Genomic DNA, 22784 nt, shown 5'->3' with positions numbered 1-22784 from the left:
TGGAGACAGGGTCTCTCTCTGTCACCCGGGCTGGAATGCAGTGGCCCGAACAAGGCTCACTGCAGCCTTGACCTCCAGAGCTCAGGTGATCCTCTCACCTCAGCCTCCTGAGTAGCTGGGACTATAAGCATGCACGTGCCCAGCTAATTTTTAAATTTTTTGTAGAGATGGGGTCTTGTCATGTTACCCAGGCTGGTCTCAAACTCCTGGGCTCAAGCAATCCTCCTGCCTTGGCTTCCCAAAGCACTGGGATTACAGGCTTGAGGTACTATCCCTGGTCCAGAGGCAGAGGCTATATGTCAGAGAATCACAACACTATTACGTACTAAAAGATAAGAAAAATAGATTAGATTGATATCCATTGTTGGGTTATGTATTAAATGTGACTAGACTTTGCTGGATAGTACAGGCACTATATATAACAATACTTTAGTTCTGGCTGACAGAAAAGTGTACTGCTTAAAAAACTTTAAGTTTCTGTGTAGCCATCAACAATGGCTAGCCTCAATGTCATCAAACTGCACTTTAAATAACAAACTCCTGCACAATGCAAGCAAACAGAGATACACATGCTAAAAAGTCAGTTAGGAAAAGTATCATGAGGAAGAGAAATACATTTGACAACAACAAAAGCTTATTTATATTTGTATAAGATAACATTGCTTCAATCCAATTTATTTATTTTTTTGAGATGGAGTCTCACTCTGTCTCCCAGACTGGATCTCGGCTCACTGCAAGCTCCGCCTCCTGGGTTCACGCCATCTCCTGCCTCAGCCTCCTGAGTAACTGGGACCACAGGTGCCCACCAACATGCCTGGCTAGTTTTTTTGTATTTTTAGCAGAGATGGGGTTTCACCGTGTTAGCCAGGATGGTCTTGATCTCCTGACCTCATGATCCACCTGCCTCGGCCTCCCAAAGTGCTGGGATTACAGACATGAGTCACTGCGCCCGGCCGATTTATAATTCAATCCAATTTATAATCTGCGTAAAGAATAGCATGCATTCCATTATCATAGTATCACTAAAAGTACGGAAACTTTACAGAATGCACTGGGCAATGTTTAAGCACTAGTAAATTTCAAAGAACTTATAATTTACATAAAATGTGTCACCTGATACAGAAATAATTTGGAAATCCAGAAATCCAACATGCAAATGTTGATGTTTTCCAATACCAGAAACCAATTCTCCATTTATTCAGAAACCAACTGGGTGCTCAGTAATTCAGTGTGATTCTGACACTATCTACCTGGAGTTAGCATCAGATCTCAAAGGTTAGGGGCCCAGTCTCATAAGACTGCCCCACTTCAGATGCCTCCTGTACTTCTGACTGATCAGCTATAAATTGGGGGTTTTCACAATCCTCTCCCTAAGTTCCCTAATTTGCTAAAATGATTCACAGAACTCAGGAAAACACTGAAGTTTAACATTTTGTTATACGCATGCAACCCAGGGACAGCAAATGGAAGAGATGCACAGGGGCAAGCTACAGGATGGACAATAGATACTGCCTTAGGTTGACATTAGGGAAAGCTGCATACTACTTGCACCATGGGACCAGCCACCCCAAGAAAGTTTTCACGGTTCTAATAACCTGAACTGCAGGGAAATAATGCCTTAGTAAATGAGTGCTGACAGAGTGACGGGCTTGGCTTCACTAATCATGGCCACAGCATGCCAAGTTCTCTTGTATAAGAAGTACATTGGAAATGCAGGCACCGACCTACAGAACAGAGCCGCACCACCAAGTTAGTGAACAGATGGTGTGAATGCACTCTCACCTTTCAAAATTGAAACGAAACGTTAAAGGATTGGCATTCTTCCAGTCCTTCTTCAATGAATTAACACAGATGCAAATATACATCACATCATTTTGAGGGAACATGCTCTCAAGGTGACTCTTATCACTGCTGACATTGACCTCCATCACCTGGCTGAGGCAGTGTTTGTCAAGTTTCTGTGCTGTAAAGTCATTCTCTCCTGTCCCTTACCCACGTTGTACTCGTTGGAAGGAAGTCACCATGCACAGCTCACAATTAAGGACCTCCTTGAGAAGGGAGTATCTACATAAATTATTTGGAATTCTTCTGCTTTGAGATTTATCTATTCTTCCTCATTTGTTTATTTATTCAATCATTTATTTATGTCAGTAGAGACTCATGGATATTTATTTTATGTTCCAGGTTATATTAAAATACTACTTTATTTTCTTGCTCAAATTGTTCTAGCTTTGGCAACTCCTATGTATGTACCCAAGAATAAAAACATAAGTCCACACAAAAACTTGTACAGGAATGTTCATGGCAGCATTACACAGTCAAAACAACCCAAACGTCCATCAACTGATGAATGGATAAACAAAATGTAGTATATCCACACAATGGAATAATATTCAACCATAAAAAGGAGTACTGACAGATGCTACAATATGCCATATGGATGAACCTAGAAAACATTATACTAAGTGAATGAAACCAGAAACAACAACAAAAAAAATCCACATATTGTACCAGTCCATGTATGAGATACCTAGAATAGGTAGAATAGGCAACTCCATAAAGACAAAAAGCAGATTAGTGGTTGCCAGGGCCTGGAGAGGAGGAGGGAATAGGGAATGACTTGAACTAGTGGTGATGGCTGCACAACCTTGTGAATGAATGAAATGCCACTGAAGTGTACACTTTCATTAAAATGGTGAATTTTATGTTATGTAAATTTTAGCACCAAAAAAAAAAGGGGGGGGGGAATGAAGTGCTGATACATGCTACAATATGGATGAACTCTGAAAACACTTATTTCACTAAGTGAAATAAACCAGACACAGAGGCCACCTATATGATGCCATTTACATGAAATGACAGCATAGGCAAATCCATAGGCACAAAATAGATCCGCAGTCACCTGGGACTGAGGGAAGCGGGACAGAGAGTGATAGCCCATGGACACAGGATTTCCTTTTGGGCTGATGAAATGTTCTGCAGTTAGACAGTGGTGATGGTTGTACAACTTAGTGAATATACTAAAAACCACTGAATTGTGCATTTTACAGTGGTGACTCTTTGATATGTGAATATCTCAATTAAATGTTTTAAAATAAATAAACATAGCAACTGAGTGCTGGTATGTGGGGAAGGAAAGGACAGAGAAACAGTAAGAACTTACCAGATTTTTTCTGTTCTGGAATGAAGGAGAAAGTGTACTTAGTTAATTACAAGTAGTCATAGAAATAATGCTTGAACAGTGCTTTGTTCCTCCATCCTTTAATAGTTTGAAGTAATGGGCTTACAATTCTGTCATTACAGGTTAAGTTTGGTGGTGTTTATGAATTAATTAGAAAGACTTCAGACTCTTCAAATTTTCTTACCATTATAGTTGGCTGCATCAGGATCATCCACATTAATGGCAATGACTTTCCAGTCGGTTTCCCCTTCATCAATCATAGCCAATATGCCTAGAACTTTCACGCCAATTATTTCACCTCTTGCACATACCTGAGTCAATAGACAAAGTCAGGACAACATTACAGAATGAAACTCTAGAAGACGGTTTTACTTGGCTAACAGGAAGTAAGAAAGAGGCCAAGTTCTTGTGAATTTACCTGGAGACTGTTTCTTTAAGCAAATTTTAAAAACCTAGGTAAGTAAATGTTTCATCAGTCCTATTGAAGTTGAAAACAGGACTTATAGGTCCTATTTTCTTCTAGGTCATAGGGAAACCAGTACATAGCTCAGGGTAATCAATGTTTTTTGCACTATCATTGATTATACTGAAGAATAGTCCTCCATAGTCTCAAATATGTATCTTAATATGCTTTACCTTTTATTTTATAAAAGTCATTGAGTTAAGCAAGTCATACAATGACTTAAAAAGTTTATGACTTAAAAAACAAAATGAAAACTTTGTTTTTAGTTGTTTACTATTTCTCTGAGCCTGAGAGAGACATAAAGAAATAACTATAATCAGAATCTTAGAACAACCCTCCTTGATGGAGGAATTACTACCATGAATCTCCAACTCAAGAGGTTATTTGGTTTGGGTCAATTTACTGATCACTCTAAATCGTTAGGCAAGGTTTGCCATGGATTGAGAGGGAATTTCCCTCCTGGTACCTTTCACCTATTGACTAATTATCCATCTTCTAAAGCAATGCAGAACACGTCCAGTTTTTCCAGATATATGTTCAATCACACATACACAGACACGTTGTTTTTCCAGACTAGGTTTAAATGTACAAATTATAATATACAAATGCTTAAAATGCAAGAGAAGCCTTTAATACCAAAGAGACATCATTATTTCACTAATATTCATCCATTTTATTCACAGTATTTTTTAAAGTATGAAATTTGGTATACTTCATTAATCTCTCAACACTAAAGAAAAAAACGTCACATTTCATTACCTTGCTTCCAATTTCACACACATCAATTGGGTCATTGTCACCACAACAGCCAGTATGTTTATCATTGTGCCCTGGGTCTTCCCAAGTCTGAAAAAAATAATACTTAGTGTATATCGTTCCTATACATATGGACAAAATGGATCATGTTGAGAATAATAGATAACATCCTATGACTCTTCAGCTATTTTTTATCTCATTGTTTTAGTTCTTTATTCACATGTAAGAATCTTAACTACGCACAATAGTTTCAATTAAATGTTGTAGCTCCTACTACACATATAATGCTAAATTTAAGCTTTAAAACAGATAATGATCCTATTTTAAACAAGCAAAAGCCAACTACTTAATAACTGAGACAACAGGGAAAACACAAATATAGACCGAAATGTTTACTTTAAAGATGTGTGGTTTTAGGCTGGGGAGGCTGAGGCAAGTGGATCACCTGAGGTCAGGAGTTCGAGACCAGCCTAGCCAATACAGTGAAACCCTGTATACACTAAAAATATAAAAATTAGCCAGGCGTGGTGGTGCATGCCTGTAATACCAGCTACTTGGAAGGCTGTGGCAGGAGAATCGCTTGAACCCAGGAAGCAGCGGTTGCAGTGAGCCTAGATCATGCCACTGCACTCCAGCCTGGGCAACAGAGTGAGGCTCCATCTCAAAAAAAAAAAAAAAAAAAAAAAAAAAACCAGAAAATAAAACACACAAAAATGTGTGTGTGTGTGTTTTCTTTTCTTTTCTTTCTTTTTTTTTTTTTTTTGGTAGAGACAGGGTCTCACTATGTTGCCCAGGCTTGTCTCAAACTCCTGGGCTCGAGTGATACTCCCACCTTGGTGTCCCAAAGTATGGGATTACAGGCATAAGCCACTGTACCTGGTCTTAGATTTTCTTTATAATAAATTCCCAAAACAGAAGTAGGTAGGCAAGAATAGTAAGATGGAAAGGTTATGTTCTTTTTCTTTTTTGAGACAGAGTCTTGCTCTGTCGCTCAGACTGGGTGGAGTGCAGTGGCACAATCTTGGCTCCCTGCAACCTCTGCCTCTCATGTTCAAGCAATTCTCCTGTCTCAGCCTCCTGAGTCGCTGGGATTACAGGCACACACCACCACACCTGGCTAATTTTTGTATTTTTAGTAGAGATGGGGTTTCACCATGTTGGCCAGACTGGTCTTAAACTCCTGACCTCAGGTGATCCTCCCACCTTGGCCTCCCAAAGTGCTGGGATTACAGGTATGAGCCACCACACCCAGCCAAAAGGTTACGTTCTGATGTTAAAAGTATCATCACTGACCAGGAGTCAAGACTGAAACATTTAATCAGGATTTTTCAGAACTTTACATGACTGGTTTTCTTTCCTTCCTAAATTGTAAGCCAGAGTCCTTGCAGAACATCTCACAAAAACACTGATAGCCTGTGCTAGCCAGGATGTTAGGTTTAAAATGTAGCTGTTGCTATTGGTTCTTTTTGCCTCCAACTGGAACACATTACTTGGATTTTTTGGCTACTCAGCTGGAGTAAAGGCAAAAGATAAATGAGAAGGGTGATAAAGGAAGACCACATCTAACAAATCCAACATTAAGAAAGCAAAATCCAACCCACAGAATAGTATTTCAGCAATGTTCTCCTACAAGGATGATATATCAAGGCTGAATACTATTAATAAATCCATTGAGGCCGGGTGTGGTGGCTCATGCCTGTAATCCCAGCACTTTGGGAGGCCGAGGCAGGCAGATGAAAAGGTCAGGAGTTTGAGACCAGTCTGGCCAATATAGTGAAACCCTACCTCTAATAAAAATACAAAAAATTAGCTGGGCGTGGTGGCGGGTGCCTGTAATCCCAGCTACTCAGGAGGCTGGGGCAAGAGAATCGCTTGAAACTGGGAGGCAGAGGTTGCAGTGAGCCAAGATTGCGCCACCGCACTCCAGTCCGGGCAACAGTGTGAGACTCCGTCTCAAAAACAACAACAACAACAACAACAACAAAAATCAATTAAAGTATAAGGTGAAACACTGTAATTAAGACAAACAAATGACTTTGTGCTTACCTAACAAGCCAGATGGGTCAGACCTATGTTCTACTATCTTATAGGTTGTTTCATAGTAGGTTCCATTTAACAGACTTCATTGTTAATAAAAACAAACCATTTATCAACAAATTCAACTGAATGTTTATTTAGTGTCTCAGCATTAAATTTTAAGTGCCACAGCACTGGCCTAGCCAAACCAGAATTAAATAGATGTCATTTACTCATTATAGACAAGATCCTAGTGATTCTTCACTCAAATATTAAATAAGAACCTGCTACATACTGACATTGTGCCAGGAATAAATTGGTAAACAACCCTTCTCAAAGGGTTGACTATTTAAGAAAACAGGATCCCCTCATTACTTTACCACAAAGAGCTTGACCTGAAGAAGAGGGAATCAAGACTCTAAACATAAAAGTCAGCAGTTATGAGAGCTTGTATGTGCAGGTGTTAAGGCTTTATTTTTTGAAATAACCATACCACCTACATACTGTGAATAGCTCAGGGAGGCAATATTAACGTCTCAAGGAGAAAGAAAGTGAGGCAAGTTAGATAAGCTAGGAAGTGGCCATCTTGGGATTTGAACTCTAGTCTGTCTGGTGCCAAAAATCAGTGCTTTTGACTACTACCATACACTCTTTCTTGACTGAATAGACTTGCAACTTGGTCTGTAGAGAATTTATATAGCTTACAACCAGTCCAAAAAAGAAAAAATATTTCAGAAAAGAATAAATGTTCAAATCTGAATTTAAACATTGTAAATATTTACCTTTCAGTTTATCTTGAAAATAAGTTATTTAAGGAAGCATTCAAATGAGTTAATTATCCCTTCTTATGTTTTTAAAATCTACCATAGAAAAAACTCTCCACAGGTATTCAAATCTTTTTTACGAATAGCAGTAAGTTAATATTTAGTAAGTTAAAAAGTACATTGTCAGCAGTTGCATGAAGACATACCTGAGGGATGGCACCATAGTTCCAGATATATCCTTTGTACGGGAACAAATTCGCAACATAGCGAAGTTTTCCTTTTTTCACATCTTGTTTAATGGGGTTTAAAGGGTCCTTTGTAGCAATCTGAAATAAAAAATTTCAAATCGTTGCATATTTGGATGTGAAATACTATTCAAATAAGGATCTGAGGAAATGAATTATGGTATCTATGTTCCCTAATTCCACTTTAATGATATTCTATCCCTAACAATTTTATAATTGAACTAAGGTGCTTCCATAATCAGCCACTAAGTGGAAAGGTTATGTGAGGTATAAAGGAACTATCAAGAAGGGAAGAAGAACATTTACTAATTCTAGAAAGCAAAGACTAAAATTACCTGGAATAAATTCTAATGTTTGAGTAATAAAAATATTGTAATTTTTATTAAAAGGGCAAAATAAATACTATCCAATTTTATTTTCCTTTACAGAATTTAAAATTATTCAAATACTCGGGTATTTATTACACACAAAAAATGTGATTACTGTAAAAAAGTATGTGGTATAAAATGTTATAAATATCCATAACAAAAAGGCAATGATGGTAGGTATCGTCAGAAAGAAACTAACACCATGCAACTGAAATTCCAATGAGAGTATCTGTGGCTGGGGTGACTAAAGAGGGGTCAGTGATGGGCTTACAGAGAGTAAGAGGAGAAAAAGTAGTTCTAGGTTTTGGGAACATCGGAAGCAAAGATGTTGGGAAGAAAAGTTTGGGGCATATTTGTAAACAGCTGAGTTTAGCTGGAGCCCAAAGGGAAGACTGCTGGCAATGGGAGATACAACTAGAAAACAGACTGGGACCAGATGGAGAAAAACCTTGGAGTTCAGATGGTTCATCCTTGATCAAGTCAGTGTGACTCGATCAAAACCAATATCCTAAGTCTCACTCAAATGTAAAGTGAAATATTACCTCCATTTTTGCATTAGACCAGCGTGGCACTTCAACTACCATGTGGAACACATCCTGAAAAAACAGAGAAAGTGAGATGGTCACAGGAGCCAATTTGTTCTTTAAGGGAGCATGCACTATTTCTTCCAAAGTCAAACTGTTCATTGTATCAGATCTTTGAAGTCAATTGGATTTTCAACAAAATGCATCAAAAAAAAAAAGAGAATGATGGATGAAGAAATAATGCAATTATAGGAAAATATTCATTATAGAATCAAGGTGGTCAGTATATGATTGCTTACTGTATAGTTCTTCTTAATTTTTATTTACTTCTAAATTTTTTGTAGAGACAAGCTCTTACTATGTTGCCAAGGCTGGTCTCAAACTCCTGGCCTCAAGTGACCCTCCTGCCTCTACCTCCCAAAGTGCTGGGATCACAGGTGTGAGCCATCTCGCCCACACTTACTATATAAATCTTTTAACTTTTCTGTATGCTTTAAGTGTTTCAGAATAAAAATTGACAGTGGAAAGAATGTTCCTAGGAAGGAAACAGTTCTTAAATAAACATAACAGAACCTGTATCTCTGAAGAAGACCATCTTCAAAACACTCTCCAAAGGCCAGTGTTATTTCCTTCAGAGACACTGCAATTACTCAAAATGTTTTCAGAGCCTCCATTTCAGAGATGGTTTATAAGACAAACCCCAAGTCAGCCTAATTACTTGATCATACTTTAGTTTATAAGGCGAACCTCCGTCAGCCTAATTACTTGGTCATACTTTAGTTTTAGCATCAAACAAAACTCATCAGCTTCATTATCCATATTATTCTCCCAATTTGGCTGTTTTTAGAAATAAAGACCCCCTCAAAAGGTCTTTGACTTTGAAGATAAGAGAATATGCTCTAAAAATATTTTAATCAATGATAGTTCTATTGTAATTGGCTTATAGCCTTAAATTGACTACTATAAAATGGATATATTCAGGGAGTAAATTCTCAGATGTGCAGTTTAAAAACATAATGAAAAACAAACCATACTTTGCCAACCCATTTTGCACACTGGAGTTAAATATGGCATAGGTTATTTAAACTTGAGCTTTAATTATTCAGAATACTATTTTTTTTTTCAAGGAATAGAACTTTAACTGCAGTTTTTCAGTTTTCAGCCTCTACAAAGGGCACAGATGAAGCTAAATCTGTAATAACTGTTTTCTGTCACCCAGGCTGGAGCGCAGTGGCATAATCTTGGCTCACTGCAACCTCCACCTCCTGGGTTCAAGTGATTCTCCTGTCTCAGTCTCCCAAGTAGCTGGGATTACACAGGGGCGTGCCACTACACTGGGCTTATTTTTGTATTTTTAGTAGAGATGGAATTTCACCATGTTGGCAGGCTGGTCTCAAACTCCTGACCTCAGGTGATCTACCTGCCTTGGCCTCCCAAAGTGCTGGGATTATAGGTGTGAGCCACCGCACCTGGCCTGCAGTCCTGCTTATAAAATGTTCTTTTTTTTTTTTTTTTTTTGAGACAGGGTCTCACTCTGCCACCCAGGCTGGAGTGCAGTGGCATGAGCTTGACTCACTGAAGCCTCAACCACCCTGGCTCAAGCAATCTTCCCATCTCAGCCTCCTGAGTAGCTGGAGCTACAGGTGCACACCACGACATCCAGCTAAGATAGATAGATAGATAAAAGATAGATATATATATATAAAAATTTTTTTTTGGTAGAGATGGAGTTTTGCCATGTTACCCAGACTGGTAAAGTACATTTTAAGAACTTAACTTAAAATGAAAATCACTTGGTTACATCACTCTTTAGAATTACTTCTTTGCTACTTTCCATCAAAACATGGGAACTGATAAGCCACAAGGGAATAAGTCAAAGGTTCCAAGTTAATAATTACCTTGCTGGTACCAAGCAGAAAAACTACACTGATTTCAATTCAAAAGTGTAAAACTTCTGTCATTTTAAGTTCCTGCTGAAACCATGGAAGACTAAAGCATCCATGGGTTTCTGCACCAAGCCTCCTGACACCTCACCTACCCAGTACAACATAAAAACCAAAAGAATGGAGATATTACTTAAATCTAGGACTGAAGAAACTGCTCTATCCCTGTATCCCTCTAAAATAACTAGATGGTTTAGAAAATGTAACCCTGATTGTTCATCCTGGGTAGAAAACCTCAGAACCAATCTTTGACTACATTTCACCTTGCCCACTAAGTTTTCAAGAGTTTTGTCCACTTCTCAGGCGTAAAAATGAGATCTGTAGGTCCGTGAAAAGAAAAGTCAGGGCCTTCGGTTTTCAGTAGCAGTACCCTAAAGATTCACAAGATGGAGCTGTTATGACATGAAAGATCAACTGAAGAGCTCGCCAAGATTAGCTGTTAATTTTGTTAAAACGCCACCAGGCCAGGCGCTGTGGCTCACGCCTGTAATCCCAGCACTTTGGAAGGCCGAGGCGAGTGGATCACCTGAGATACGGAGTTCAAGACCAGCCTGACCAACATGAAGAAACTCTGTCTCTACTAAAAATATAAAAACTAGCCGGTCATAATGAGGCATTCCTGGAATCCCAGTTACTTGGGAAGGCTGAGGCAGGAGAATTGCTTGAACCTGGGAGGCGGAGGTTGCAGTGAGCCGAGATCGCCCCATTGTACTCCACCTTGGGCAACAAGAGCCAAACTCCCTCTCAAAAAAAAAAAAAAAAAAAAAGAAAGCCACCAAATGAATACATTGCTTCAAGAAAGATATAGCAAATAGAGCTGAAATAACTAATTCAAAGTTTAGAAACTATATTGAACACTTTAATAGCATTAAATGACAAATATGTGTAGACTCTCAAAACAGTATTACCTAATAACATAAATCTACATAATTAATGGGAAGGAAAAAAATAACAAGGAAGAAAACATCCTTCAGAAAATGGTGAGAGAATTCTACAGCGAACAAAAGCCTGAAGGTCTGGTGCTTTTTAGAAATATAGCTGGGTGAGGCCGGGCGTGGTGGCTCACACCATTATAGGTGTGATTATACCCATTATAGGTGGGATTATACCCAGCACTTTGGGAGGCCAAGGTGGGCGGATCATGTGGTCAGGAGATCGAGACCATCCTGGCTAACACGGTGAAAACCCATCTCTACTAAAAATGCAAAAAAATTAGCCGGGCGTAGTGGCGGGCGCCGTAGTCTCAGCTACTCGGGAGGCTGAGGCAGGACAACAGCGTGAACCTGGGAGGCAAAGGTTGCAGTGAACCGAGATCACACCACTGCACTCCAGCCTGGGCAACAGAGCAAGACTCCATCTCAAAAGAAAAAAAAAAAAAGAAGAAGAAGAAGAAATTAGCTGGGCAAAAACAGCAGGGAGTACCTGCAAAAGCCAGAGTCAATTCATTGATTTTTTTCAACAAATATTTTTTGTGGACCACCAGGATGTGCCAGGTACTTTTCCAGGCTCTGAAGACTAGCAATGAACAAAATAAAAGTTATTTTAACTCCCAAAGCGTTGGATTTCCAAATCAGATACTTCCTGCTGGTAGCCTTGGTGGTGGTTCAGGGGTAGAATTCTCGCCTGCTAAATCAGGTACTCCAGCTTGTAGGCCTCATGCTACAGCTTGGGGTGAGTGACTCATCTGTAAAAATCAATGTTTAGCACACTTTCAAATTCATGTAGATGCTGTAGTAATACTTGTCTCAGCCAGGCGTGGCAACTCATGCCTATAATCCTAGCACTCTGGGAGGCAGAGGCAGGAGGACTGCTTGAGGCCAAGAGTTCAAGACCAACCTGACCAACATAGCAAGACCTGTCTCTTAAAAAAAAAAATTTTAAAAGAGAGAGAGAGACAAGGTCTCACTCTGTCACCCAGACTGGAGTACAGTGATGCAATCATAGCTCACTACAGCCTCCAACTCCTGGTCTCAAGCAATCCTCCTGCCTCAGCCTCCTGAGTAGCTGGGCCTACAGGTGTGCACCACCACACCTGGCTAATTGTTTTTTAATTATGTTTTTGGAGATGAAGTCAGGATATGTTGAGCGGGCTGGTCTCTAATTCCTAGCCTCAAGCGATCTTCCCGTCTATGCCCCCCTAGTAGCTGGAATTACAGGTGCAAGCCATCCTGCCCAACTCTGTACTTATAAGGAGAGGGTGTCCCACATACTTTAGCAGGAATTACTACTAAAGAACAACTTTCTTATAGACATCCTGGCTAATAATTCAGAGTTGCCACTAGGTGAACAACAGTGATATTTAGGATTTTTCAGGGCAACTGATATGAGAAATTCAATGAATTTTATAGCAACGGAGTTGCTATAAAACTGTACTGTTTTTATGCGTTTTAATGATTCCAATATTCATGCACTTAAAAAATAGCGATTTTAAGAAATTTAGTACTACTCAGTTACAAATTCATTCCTTCTTCTTTAATCCCAACTGTTTCAACTGTTACTTAGCTGGATCTTGGATTTACTATCTTGTTACCCCCATTGTTAGGACTTCCCAGAATGCATCCTCCAATCCTACCATGCTTTGGAGTCTCAGTCATTGGTCTGGCATCAGAGCTCTCAGCTCTGTTAACAGCTTCAGAAAAGAAGGAAGTTAAGTCTCCCTAAAGGGATGATTTTGATAAACCCAATAATTACCTTGCTGATAAACCAGTGGCGGATACGGGAAAAGGCAAACTATAACTTTACCTCTGACTTCCCAAAGTCAGAAATATAACTATCTATTTCAGGCCAGGTATGGTGGCTTGTGCCTGTAAACCCAGCACTTTGGGAGGCTGAGGCAGGAGGATCGCTTGAGGCCAGGAGTTCAAGACCAGCCTGAGCAACATAGACCTTGTCTCTACAAAAAAATAAAAGTCTATTTTACTTCCCAGATTTATAATCATTTTATCAAGTAGTCAAGACGTTACAACAAAATGTTAAAGATGTCCAGATTCTAAGGAAATTGGCAACTCAACAAGTCTACATTGTATCACTCCATTAATCAAAAAGATTTAAAATAAAAATGTTTCAGGAATAGAAGAAATATCTCCTATATCTTGGTTAGGCTTATAACTTCACTAATTAAACAGGAATATTAATTACAGTAATATAGTGAGGGCCAGTCTCATCTCCAAACTGGTTAGAGTCTTGTGGACCAAGTCAGTAGTCTGACAAGTCATTTACTAATGACCAGGCTATGGCCATTTGGTAGGCTGGTATTACTAACGCAGTTAAGTACATATATAGGGAACATGCTCTTAATTTAATTACATCTCATCTTTAAATCTTAGCAGTTAAGTTCAATGTGTCCTTATTGAGACTTATTTCTTATCTATTTATTTTATTTCATTTTTTGAGATAGAGTTTCGCTCTTGTTGCCCAGGCTGGAATGCAATGGTGCAATCTTGGCTCACCGCAACCTCAGTTTCCTGGGTTCAAGCGATTCTCCTGCCTCAGCTCCTGAGCAGCTAGGATTACAGGCATGCACCACCACACCCAGCTAATTTGTGTATTTTTAGTAGAGACGGGATTCCTCCATGTTGGTCAAGCTGGTCTCAAACTCCCGACCTCAGGTGATCCGCCCACCTCGGCCTCTCAAACTGTTGGGGTTACAGGCGTGAGCCACCATGCCCGGCATTGAGACTTATTTCTAACCCTGGATTTGGTAAATTCGATGAACTATACTACAGAATTACACCAAGTGGCTGACATTAGCATTTTCAAGTTGACTCATTGTGTGTTTCTCTAGATAACTTCAGAAATCTAGTAAATACCAGGCTTAGAAAGAAACACAAAAATCACCCTCTGGTACCATCACTCTTATTTATTTATTTATTTTGAGACAGAGTCTCACCTGTCACCCAGGCTGAAGTGCAGTGGCACGATCTCAGCTCACTGCAACCTGCGTCTCCAGGGCTCAAGTGATCCTCCTACCTCAGCCCTCCTGGACCACAGGTACCTGCCACCACACCCAACTAAACTTTTTTTTTTTCTTTTTTTTTTGGTAAAGATAGGGTTTCACCATGTTGCTGAGGCTGGTCTTGAACTCCTGAGCTCAAGCAATTCATCCACCTAGGCCCCCCAGAATGCTAGAATTATGGGCATGAGTCACGGCACCTAGTCTACCCCCCGTTTTTAAATCTTTATTGTTTTGCAATAAAATTTGGAGAAAAAACAGTAGCGGTGGAGAGAATTTTCTTCTAAATTTATCTAGAGAATAAACATACAGCAAGAAGCTAATCCAAACCAAGCTTTCCTTTTTTTTTTTTTTTTTTTTTTTTTTTTAACTTCTAGATTAGTTTTGGAGTATAAAATCCCTATCAGAAGAACTCATATAGTTAAAAGAAAATGTTCCATCCCCATAAAGATGCTTTCGAAAAGGTATACCAGATTTCATCATTTCCAACAATACTTTACCTTATTCACTGCTCACCAAATGACAATGGCTCTTAACTCTGTTCTGGCTGTAAAGTTGGTAATATGATTCTAGAAGGATATACTCTAATTTGTTAAAAGTATATGGATACCTGAAATATTTCATCAACAGTGACAGAAGTCTATTTGAGAAGCTATCAGAAAGAAACACGATGACCGAAGTTCACACTGTTGTGCCCCTTATTCACTTAGAATTGTGACTTAGTAAAGAAAGACATGACTTACACCAACCCAAAAAACATTTGCTCAAAAAATTGTGTTAAGATTCCAAGGGAGATCATTAACTTATTAAAGAAATTAAAACACATACACACAAAACTTTTAGAAATACTCATTTGTTTTCCAGTTACATAGATCTTCTACTCATTGCAGCTCAAATAAATGCCTGTATTTGCTACTACACACTACCATATGTACCTACGTAGAGCAATAACTTAATTTGTCATGTCATAATTAAGAATAAGCTGCTGGCTGGGTGTGGTAGCTCATGCCTGTAATCCCGCACTTTGGGAGCTGAGGTGGGTGGATTGTTTGAGCTCAGGAGTTCGGGACCAGCGAAAGTCTGTCTCTACCAATACAAAAAAACTAGCCAGGTACAGTGGTGCGCACCTGTAGTCCCAGCTACCCAGGAGGTTGAGGTGGGAGGATTGCTCGAGCCCAGGAGGTGGAGGCTGTAGTGAGCCAAGATCACACCACTGCATTTCAGCCTGGGTAACAGAGTGAGACCCTGTCTTTAAAAAAAAAAGGGGGGAGGAAAGAAAAAGCTGCTATTTTTGCTATTTTTTCTTTTCAGATAAGCTTTATGATGACTACATTTTGAAAACAGATATTCTAAGCATAATCTGTTTATTTTAATGTCTTTATAATATCAAGCACAAGGGTCTGCATTTCCAGTTGTCAAACTTTTCTGTTTTGCAATGACTAACAATTTTGACAATGGAAACATTCCCAAGAAAAAATGCATTTATGCCAAATTGTAGATAATATTCTTTTAAGTTTCTGAAGCATCAATCTGTTTGATTAGAGGCTTGACTTTCTTTCAGAAGGGAAAAAAAGAAACACATATTCCATATTTATACATGCTTCTATATGCTCCCAACAATCACCTGAAAAAAACAGAACCCTACATTGTCAGAATTAGAATTTAACATGAAAGTTTAAGATACGGAATAGAAAAATATCTGATTTCCAAAACTAAAAAATCAGGTCATGATATTTGAGCACTTTAAGATTTACAGAAAGCTTTTATCTACCCAGTGTTTCATACTGTTTATTACCATGTTTTGGAAAATTTCTGGTATCTCAGAAGTTTTATGTTAGAAGATACTCTGAGCTATAGGTGCTTTTATATTTGATCCTAAAATTGATCCAGAGCAAAGGACATCCCTGCAATTTAAAAATATCCAGTGAGCCCTTGCCTTTACCTTCTCTACCCACTGGATTTGGTAATAATCAAAGCAGGGTACCCGAGTCAAAAGATTTTCCAGAACTGGCTGGACTGATTACCTAACGGCATATGCCGAACTGAATAGCCACATTAAAAGGTCCAGATATGGGTTGGGCACAGTGGCTCATGCCTGCAACCCCAGCACTTTTGGAGGCTAAGGTGGGCAGATCGCTTAAACCAGGAGTTTGAGACCAGCCTGGGCAACATAGGGAAACCCCATCTCTACAAAAAAATAGAAAAATTAGCTGGGCGTGGTGGTATGTGCCTGTGGTCCCAGTTATTCAGGAGGCTGGGGCAGGAGAATCACTTGTGCCTGGGAGGTATAAGCTGCAGTAAGCCACGATCATGCCACTGCACTCCAGCCTAGGTGACAAAGTGAGACCCTGTCTCAAAAAAAAAAAAAAAAAAGGTCTGATATGGATATGAGTCCTTGGACATTTTTCCTTAGTGGAGCTGGCTGAGCCATGTTAAAGGTACATGCTCACTTGATCAACATTCCCCCATTATCATCCCTCAGACGACTGACCACATTAGGAACAAAGTCCAAGGCCAAGCTCATAAGAATGTATTCATGTAAAATTAATCACAATGGATTTTTTTATAAAAAAGAAAGAAAATCACACTCTAACGAATCAAGTTAATCAGATTTTTTTTTAAAGGCTATAATCCAAAATGATGTCTACCACACCTTTATTTGTGTTTTAAACAAGTAACTTCCTTAAAAACAAAACAAAAGAATTCTTTCCGGCCTGTCAGACAGGAAGGCTCCTGCCCAAGGTCCACTGAGGTCTAGACCACTGGTAAAATCCAGAGTCATAAAAGCCTGTGCTTTTGAGCTGGGACAGGGCAGGCCAAGGGCAGAGTCTTCATTTGAGTAATCCACTTTATAGACACAACCAGTCCCTTATAAGACTTCAGTGTCCCTAAGTAATCTAAGTGAACACATTTAACAGGACACCAAAATGTAGCTTGTTTCCTATTCTGGAGTAACTTGAAGCAGCAATAAGAGTAGGTACCAAAACATCTATGATCATTCTGGTCCTTGGTAGGAATACAATCAATTATGAACACTGGGAAAACAGCTCTATGTCAAGAAAATGTTTTCTTCCTGTAGCACACCTGTATGCCAGGGTATTATCAATAAACTTAGGGTCATCATTTTATACCTCTTCATTGCTCAAAATGGTCTGAGATGCTACAGTATGGTATACATACTGTAATACAACAAGCAGATAATTCAAGCCAACCCAATGGGGCCAATTCAAGAGGGAAGGATTCTGCAGTTTATATCAACTCCCAGGAAATCAGATGTAACAAATTCAAGTTTCTGAATAAATACAATGCTGATACTCCCACAGGAAAAACACATGCCAATTAGAGGTCCCTCCTGTATTTGTGGCACATAATTGGCCTGGGGCTGTTTGCTCCATTGCCTCCAATTGGAGTCTTACCCAGGAAGGCTCCTTGGAAGCAATGCAAAATTTGGAATTTCTGGCAGTACAGAACTGCAGCAAACTTCCTGGTAGAAGTGCAATGAATTTGTCTATTTCTATCTAATAGTCACGCCCAGAAAAACAGTAAGACAGCACACACAAGAACAAAATTACTATTATTCTAGACGTGCATTGCAAAGTGATGTTCACGTGTGTTGTGTATTGACATCTAGCTAAGGAAGGTCAATAACCTATGTAATTCTTACAACTCAAAAACCTTTGTACTCAATGTGAATCAAACTTCCGTACTGAAGGAAAAAAATTGAAAGGTAGAAAAAGAAAAAGATATTTGTCCTTGTGCCAAGTTGCTAAATACAGTACAAACTACTTCCATTGGAAAGGAGGCTAAGAAGAGATGGGTTTTTTAAAAATGTTTAAAGTTGTACTTATAACACATGTTCTTTGTAAAAAGATTAGACAATATAAGAAGACAAAAACGAAAATAAAACCAAGAGTCACGGGCAGTCCCATGAATCATAAATATTTTGATATATATTTTTATTGTTATTTATTTTCCTGAGACAGGGTCTTGCTATGTTGCCCAGTCTGGTCTCAAACTCCTGGGCTCAAGTGGTCCTCCCAGCACAGCCTCCTAAGTGAGATTACAATCGCCCCACACTCAGCTATTCTGGTGTATACAGTTGTAGACTTTTTTCCCCCTAGAAAAGTAAAGGTTTTTACCAATTTGTGGTAAACCTACCAATCTGTGCTACGGTTAGGTTTCTTTTCACTGGTATATACAGGAACAGCTATTTCCTTTTAGAAGTCTGTGTGCCTACCTTTATTAACTCTATCTTAACTGTGCAAATCTTAACTGTACTAGCCCATTACTAAATTTTCCTATACTCATTGAATAATCTAGTTTATTTTTACTATTTCATAAAGTTCCCACAGTCAAAATTCTGTGCTGGCTACCTGGTTTATTTTAGAACCAGTAATGAAGTATTGCGACTTTAGTTCCAAATACACATACAAAAAGGACTAATGTAATTTTTTCTTTTTTTTTTTTTTTTTTTTTTAACCAAGACAGATTAAATACTTTTGCTTTTATGCCTCCTCTCGTTCCCCAAGTTATATTTGCTTCTTTAACTAAATAATCTAGTTTTAAGACTAACTTCTTATTTAGTCAATGGTCTTTTTTTTGAGACAGGGTCTCACTCTGTCACCCAGCTGGAGTACAGTGGTGGCATCTCGGCTCACTGCAACCTCTGCCTCCCAGGCACAAACGATCCTCTCACCTCAGCCTTCCAAGTAGCTGAGACTACAGGTACATGCCACCACGCCTGGCTAATTTTTGTATTTTTTGTAGAGACAGGGTTTCACCATGTTGATAGGCTGTTCTTGAACTTCTGGCCTCTACCCGCCTAAGCCTCCCAAAGTGCTGGGATTATAGGAATGAGCCACCACGCCCAGTCTAATCAACCGACCTTTAACTCACAGCACAGCGAGGCATTTTAAGCACTTGTTGAGAGACATGTAAGAAAATTCATATGTAGAACTAGTTGATCTGAGTAAACAGACTGTGTCCAAAAGACAAGGATGCCTTACCTTATCTGCATAAATTGGAATATCATGAAATGGAGATATATATTGTCCTTTCTCATTTTCTGCAAAATAAATTAGAAAAAGTTATTACTGTAATTAATTGTAGTGCTAAATGCACATAGTACACATTTTTTTTTCCTGAGACAGGGTCTCTTACTCTGTCACCCAGGAGGGTGTACAATGGTGTGATCTTGGCTCACTGCTACCTCTGCTTCCCTCTTGAAGGCTCAAGTGATCCTCCAGCCTCAGCCTCCTGAGTAGCTGGAGTAGCTGGAACTACAGGCATGAGCCACTATGCCTGCATAATTTTTGTATCTTTTGTAGGGAGGTCGTGTTGCCATGTTCCCCAGGCTGGTCTCCAACTCCTGAGCTCAAAGCAGTCTGTCCACCTCGGCCTCCCAAAGGGCCGGAATTACGGGGGTGAGCCACTGCACCCAACCAATACACATTTTTTTTTTTTTTGCAGCAATTCATCTTTATTTCTTATTTTCCTCTGGGCGTGCAGAATCTGATATATTTCACCCCAGGTATATTTGGGATAGTTGGCTCTTCACTGGGTCAGGATGGCTGGGTGCCTTCTCCCCTGGCACGGTTCTCTTCTCTGCAGGGCGAGGGGCAGGGAGCTAGTAGAACCTCGCAATGCCAGCCACAATGGCAGACCCAGTGGAGCCCAGGATGAATTTGGTCAACCCGGAGAGTCCAGTTGCTCCCAGTGACTGCAGAGTAGCCACAAGGCTGCCCGGGGCAACTCCACCCCCATTGGCAATGGCCACTGTGGACATCATCTTGGCTGCTATGGAGGACGAGGTGATTCCCGTCGCAGTGAAGCCCATGGCGCTGAGCACCATGGGCACAGCCTCCACGGCCACAACTCCTCCAATCACGACTGTAGCAATCCTCGCCAGGGGTAAGACTACGGCACGGCTAGAGGCCACCCTGGCCACTTTGGCCACACCGGTCACTGCTGATGAGGTGAAAGCTGAGGCCACCATGCCTGCTCGGGTTAATTCCCTGGCCCAGAGAAGGAGAGTTCCTGAGAATGTGAAGCTGACCCCACCATCTTAAGCTCGGATGTGTTCCACCAGTACACATTTTTAAACCAAGATATTATTCTCACACTAAGCTGGGCGCAGTGGCTCACGCCTGTAATCCCAGCACTTTGGGAGGCCAAGGTGGGCGGATCATGAGGTCAGGAGTTCAAGACCAGCCTGACCAATATGGTGAAACCCTGTCTCTACTAAAAATACAAAAATTAGCCGGGCGTGGTGGCAAGTGCCTGTAATCCCAGCTACTCGGGAGGCTGAGGCAGGAGAATCACTTGAACCCGGGAGGCTGAAGTTGCAGAGTACCACTGCACTCCAGTCTGGGCAACAGATCAAGACTCTGTTTCAAAACACAAACAATAAAACATAAAAGTCCTTTTAGGGTCAATTGTGACTTTGCAGTCTGTCCAGTCCTCTATCAGTTTTAGAGAAACTGACAAATGTAATATTACAAAGCTAAAAAAAAGTTTATTTATATTAAGGAAGGATAAAGCACTTAAAATTTGATAACTATATAGTGGGTTCTAATTATTAGTATTTCTTAAGTTCCAGAGAGTTCCACTCGACAAAAACAGTTACTTCAGCTAGTGCCAAATTCTAGAAGTAGCTTTGGTCTCCCATAACGGAAGATATATATAACATATATATTATATATATAGAGAGAAAATATTAATTGCAAATAACCTAAGTAAAAGCAGTGTATTTATTCTGCATATACAGCTTGAAGATCCACCCCTCACCTTCAAACCAGTCACCTCTGTAAGCCCTTCCTACAGAGAAATTCTGGAGCCAACACTATTTCCAGAAAAACAGTTCCATGAATTATTAGTCAAAAGTCACTGCACTGCCCTTGTTGCTTAATTGCAAAATTAAATAAAATGGGGAGGGGTGGGTAGTTCTCACGCTTCCTGGATTTTTCTGATAGTTAACCTTCAGCTAGATGTTTGCTTTACGGTTCACTTTCCTTTTCCTCCCGCACCAGGCTACTTTTTGCTAGGAGCTTTGTTCCTTCAATGCCTATTCCCATTCGTCCCCTCTACTCCCCGCTTCCCGGTCCTTCATACACCAACTCAGAGTTCGAGGTACCTGCCCATTTCCTTCCAAATAAAACTGTAAAGAGATTAAAATAGAAGCGCTTGTGGTGACACATTTACGAACGCCTCCGTTATCGCCCATAATCTACTCCTAGTAGCTGGGGGTGGGGGGAGTAAGAGGATAAAGAAAAACCCCAAGTAGATTTCCTCCACCTACAAGGCCAAAAAAAAGGTGGTGCCCTAAGGAGCGTGGAGGGCGCCAGCCTGCAGCCTCCCGGTTTCCCCGTGCAGCCCTAGGTGCAGGACCCGGGGTAGGTACCCCCTAGACGCCGAATCCTGCAAAGGTAAAAAACTTGGCACTTTCTCAGTCATTCTTCCAGATTGACGTCATCTGTTTGATTTGAGAGGAACAGCTTTCTGTTTCATAAGGATTCCCAGCATCGGCGCTGAGGGAACACAGGCGGCGGAGAGGCAGGAGCGCTACCGGGACCCCGGAGGACCGGTCCAGCGCCTTCACAGAGGCTCCCGATCCGGGCCTCAGTTTCCCCTTCTGTAAAATGAGGGGGTGGACTTGGCTCCGCTCAGCGCCCATAATCTGAGCTACGGCGGCGGAATTAAGGTCTTTAGGAAGTCACTGCCCCCCCTCGGAGTCGCCGTCCCTCCAAACTGAGCAATCCTCTTACGGGCATTATGCTACCTCCAGGCACCTTTCTAGAGTGGGTCTGTGATTTCCTTTTCCCATCAGACCCTGTCCGAGTCGGACACATGCAAAACTAGCTGGGCCCAGGTTCGGGTACCCCGTGGCGTGAGAAAGGGACCATCGCCGTTCAGCGGGGAGGGATGGCCGGAGGCGACCCCCGCTGCCCCGACCGGCGGCGGCAAGTGTGCAATGTGAGGGCCGGCCAGGCCCCACAACGCGTCGGAGACTTGGGGCCGAACGCGGGCCGCACCCTCCCGGGGAGGCGAGGCCCGGGAATGAATGGGCGGACCGGCGCGGAGGGGCCGGGGACCGCAGACACTCACTGAGGAATACTCGGTACTCCAGGGAGAAGGGAGCGGCGCGCTCCTCGGTACTGAAGCCGCTCATGGTGCCGGAGTCCAGCCGCCGCAGCTGCCACAGAGCCACCAGCCCGCACGCGGCGCCGACAGACAAGCAGAGAGCCCCGCGCCTGCGCACTACGAGTACTGGACCGGTGGGCGGGGCGGGGAGCGCCTTTAACGCGGCTCCGCTAGCGTTCCCGCCCCCGCCGGGCCAACCCCGTGCGCAGGCGCACTCCGCACTCCCGAGCCCCGCCCCTCGGGCCCAGCCTCTGCGATGACAGTGGGGGATCAGAGTCTGGGCCACGTGGCTGCCGCCGGCGCTGGCTCTATTCCTTCGGCATTGGGCTCTGACCCGGGAGGGCAAATGCGCAGGCCCTAAGCTTGGACTAGCTAGGAGTTGACGGCCGACCACGCACACAGGGAACTCACCTTTGATTCTCACACACTCCTC

The 22784-nt window shown here is 41.2% G+C and overlaps 1 protein-coding gene and 1 pseudogene across 2 annotated transcripts in view; both read right to left on the bottom strand.

The window, feature by feature from the left end:
* The window catches only part of PPA1 (inorganic pyrophosphatase 1), a 29751-nt gene extending 7304 nt beyond the window's left edge, over positions 1–22447 (bottom strand). Inside the window, exons 1-6 of the mRNA XM_015147456.3 lie at positions 22316–22447; positions 19219–19277; positions 8336–8389; positions 7387–7506; positions 4404–4490; positions 3366–3492 (exon numbers count right to left, since the gene is read on the bottom strand). Coding sequence (XP_015002942.1) covers positions 3366–3492; positions 4404–4490; positions 7387–7506; positions 8336–8389; positions 19219–19277; positions 22316–22379 — 511 coding nt within the window. The 5' untranslated portion in view covers positions 22380–22447. The remainder of the gene's footprint in view (positions 1–3365; positions 3493–4403; positions 4491–7386; positions 7507–8335; positions 8390–19218; positions 19278–22315) is intronic.
* Positions 19664–20308, bottom strand: LOC100425012 (interferon alpha-inducible protein 27, mitochondrial pseudogene; annotated as a pseudogene). Its single transcript, XR_013398098.1, has one exon. The product of XR_013398098.1 is annotated as an interferon alpha-inducible protein 27, mitochondrial pseudogene (transcript).
* Positions 22448–22784: the final 337 nt, after the last annotated feature.

This window comes from Macaca mulatta, chromosome 9 (genome assembly GCF_049350105.2).
Source record: "Macaca mulatta isolate MMU2019108-1 chromosome 9, T2T-MMU8v2.0, whole genome shotgun sequence".
Classification (NCBI taxonomy): Eukaryota; Metazoa; Chordata; class Mammalia; order Primates; family Cercopithecidae; genus Macaca; species Macaca mulatta.
This window is presented reverse-complemented; position numbering and strand designations above follow the sequence as displayed.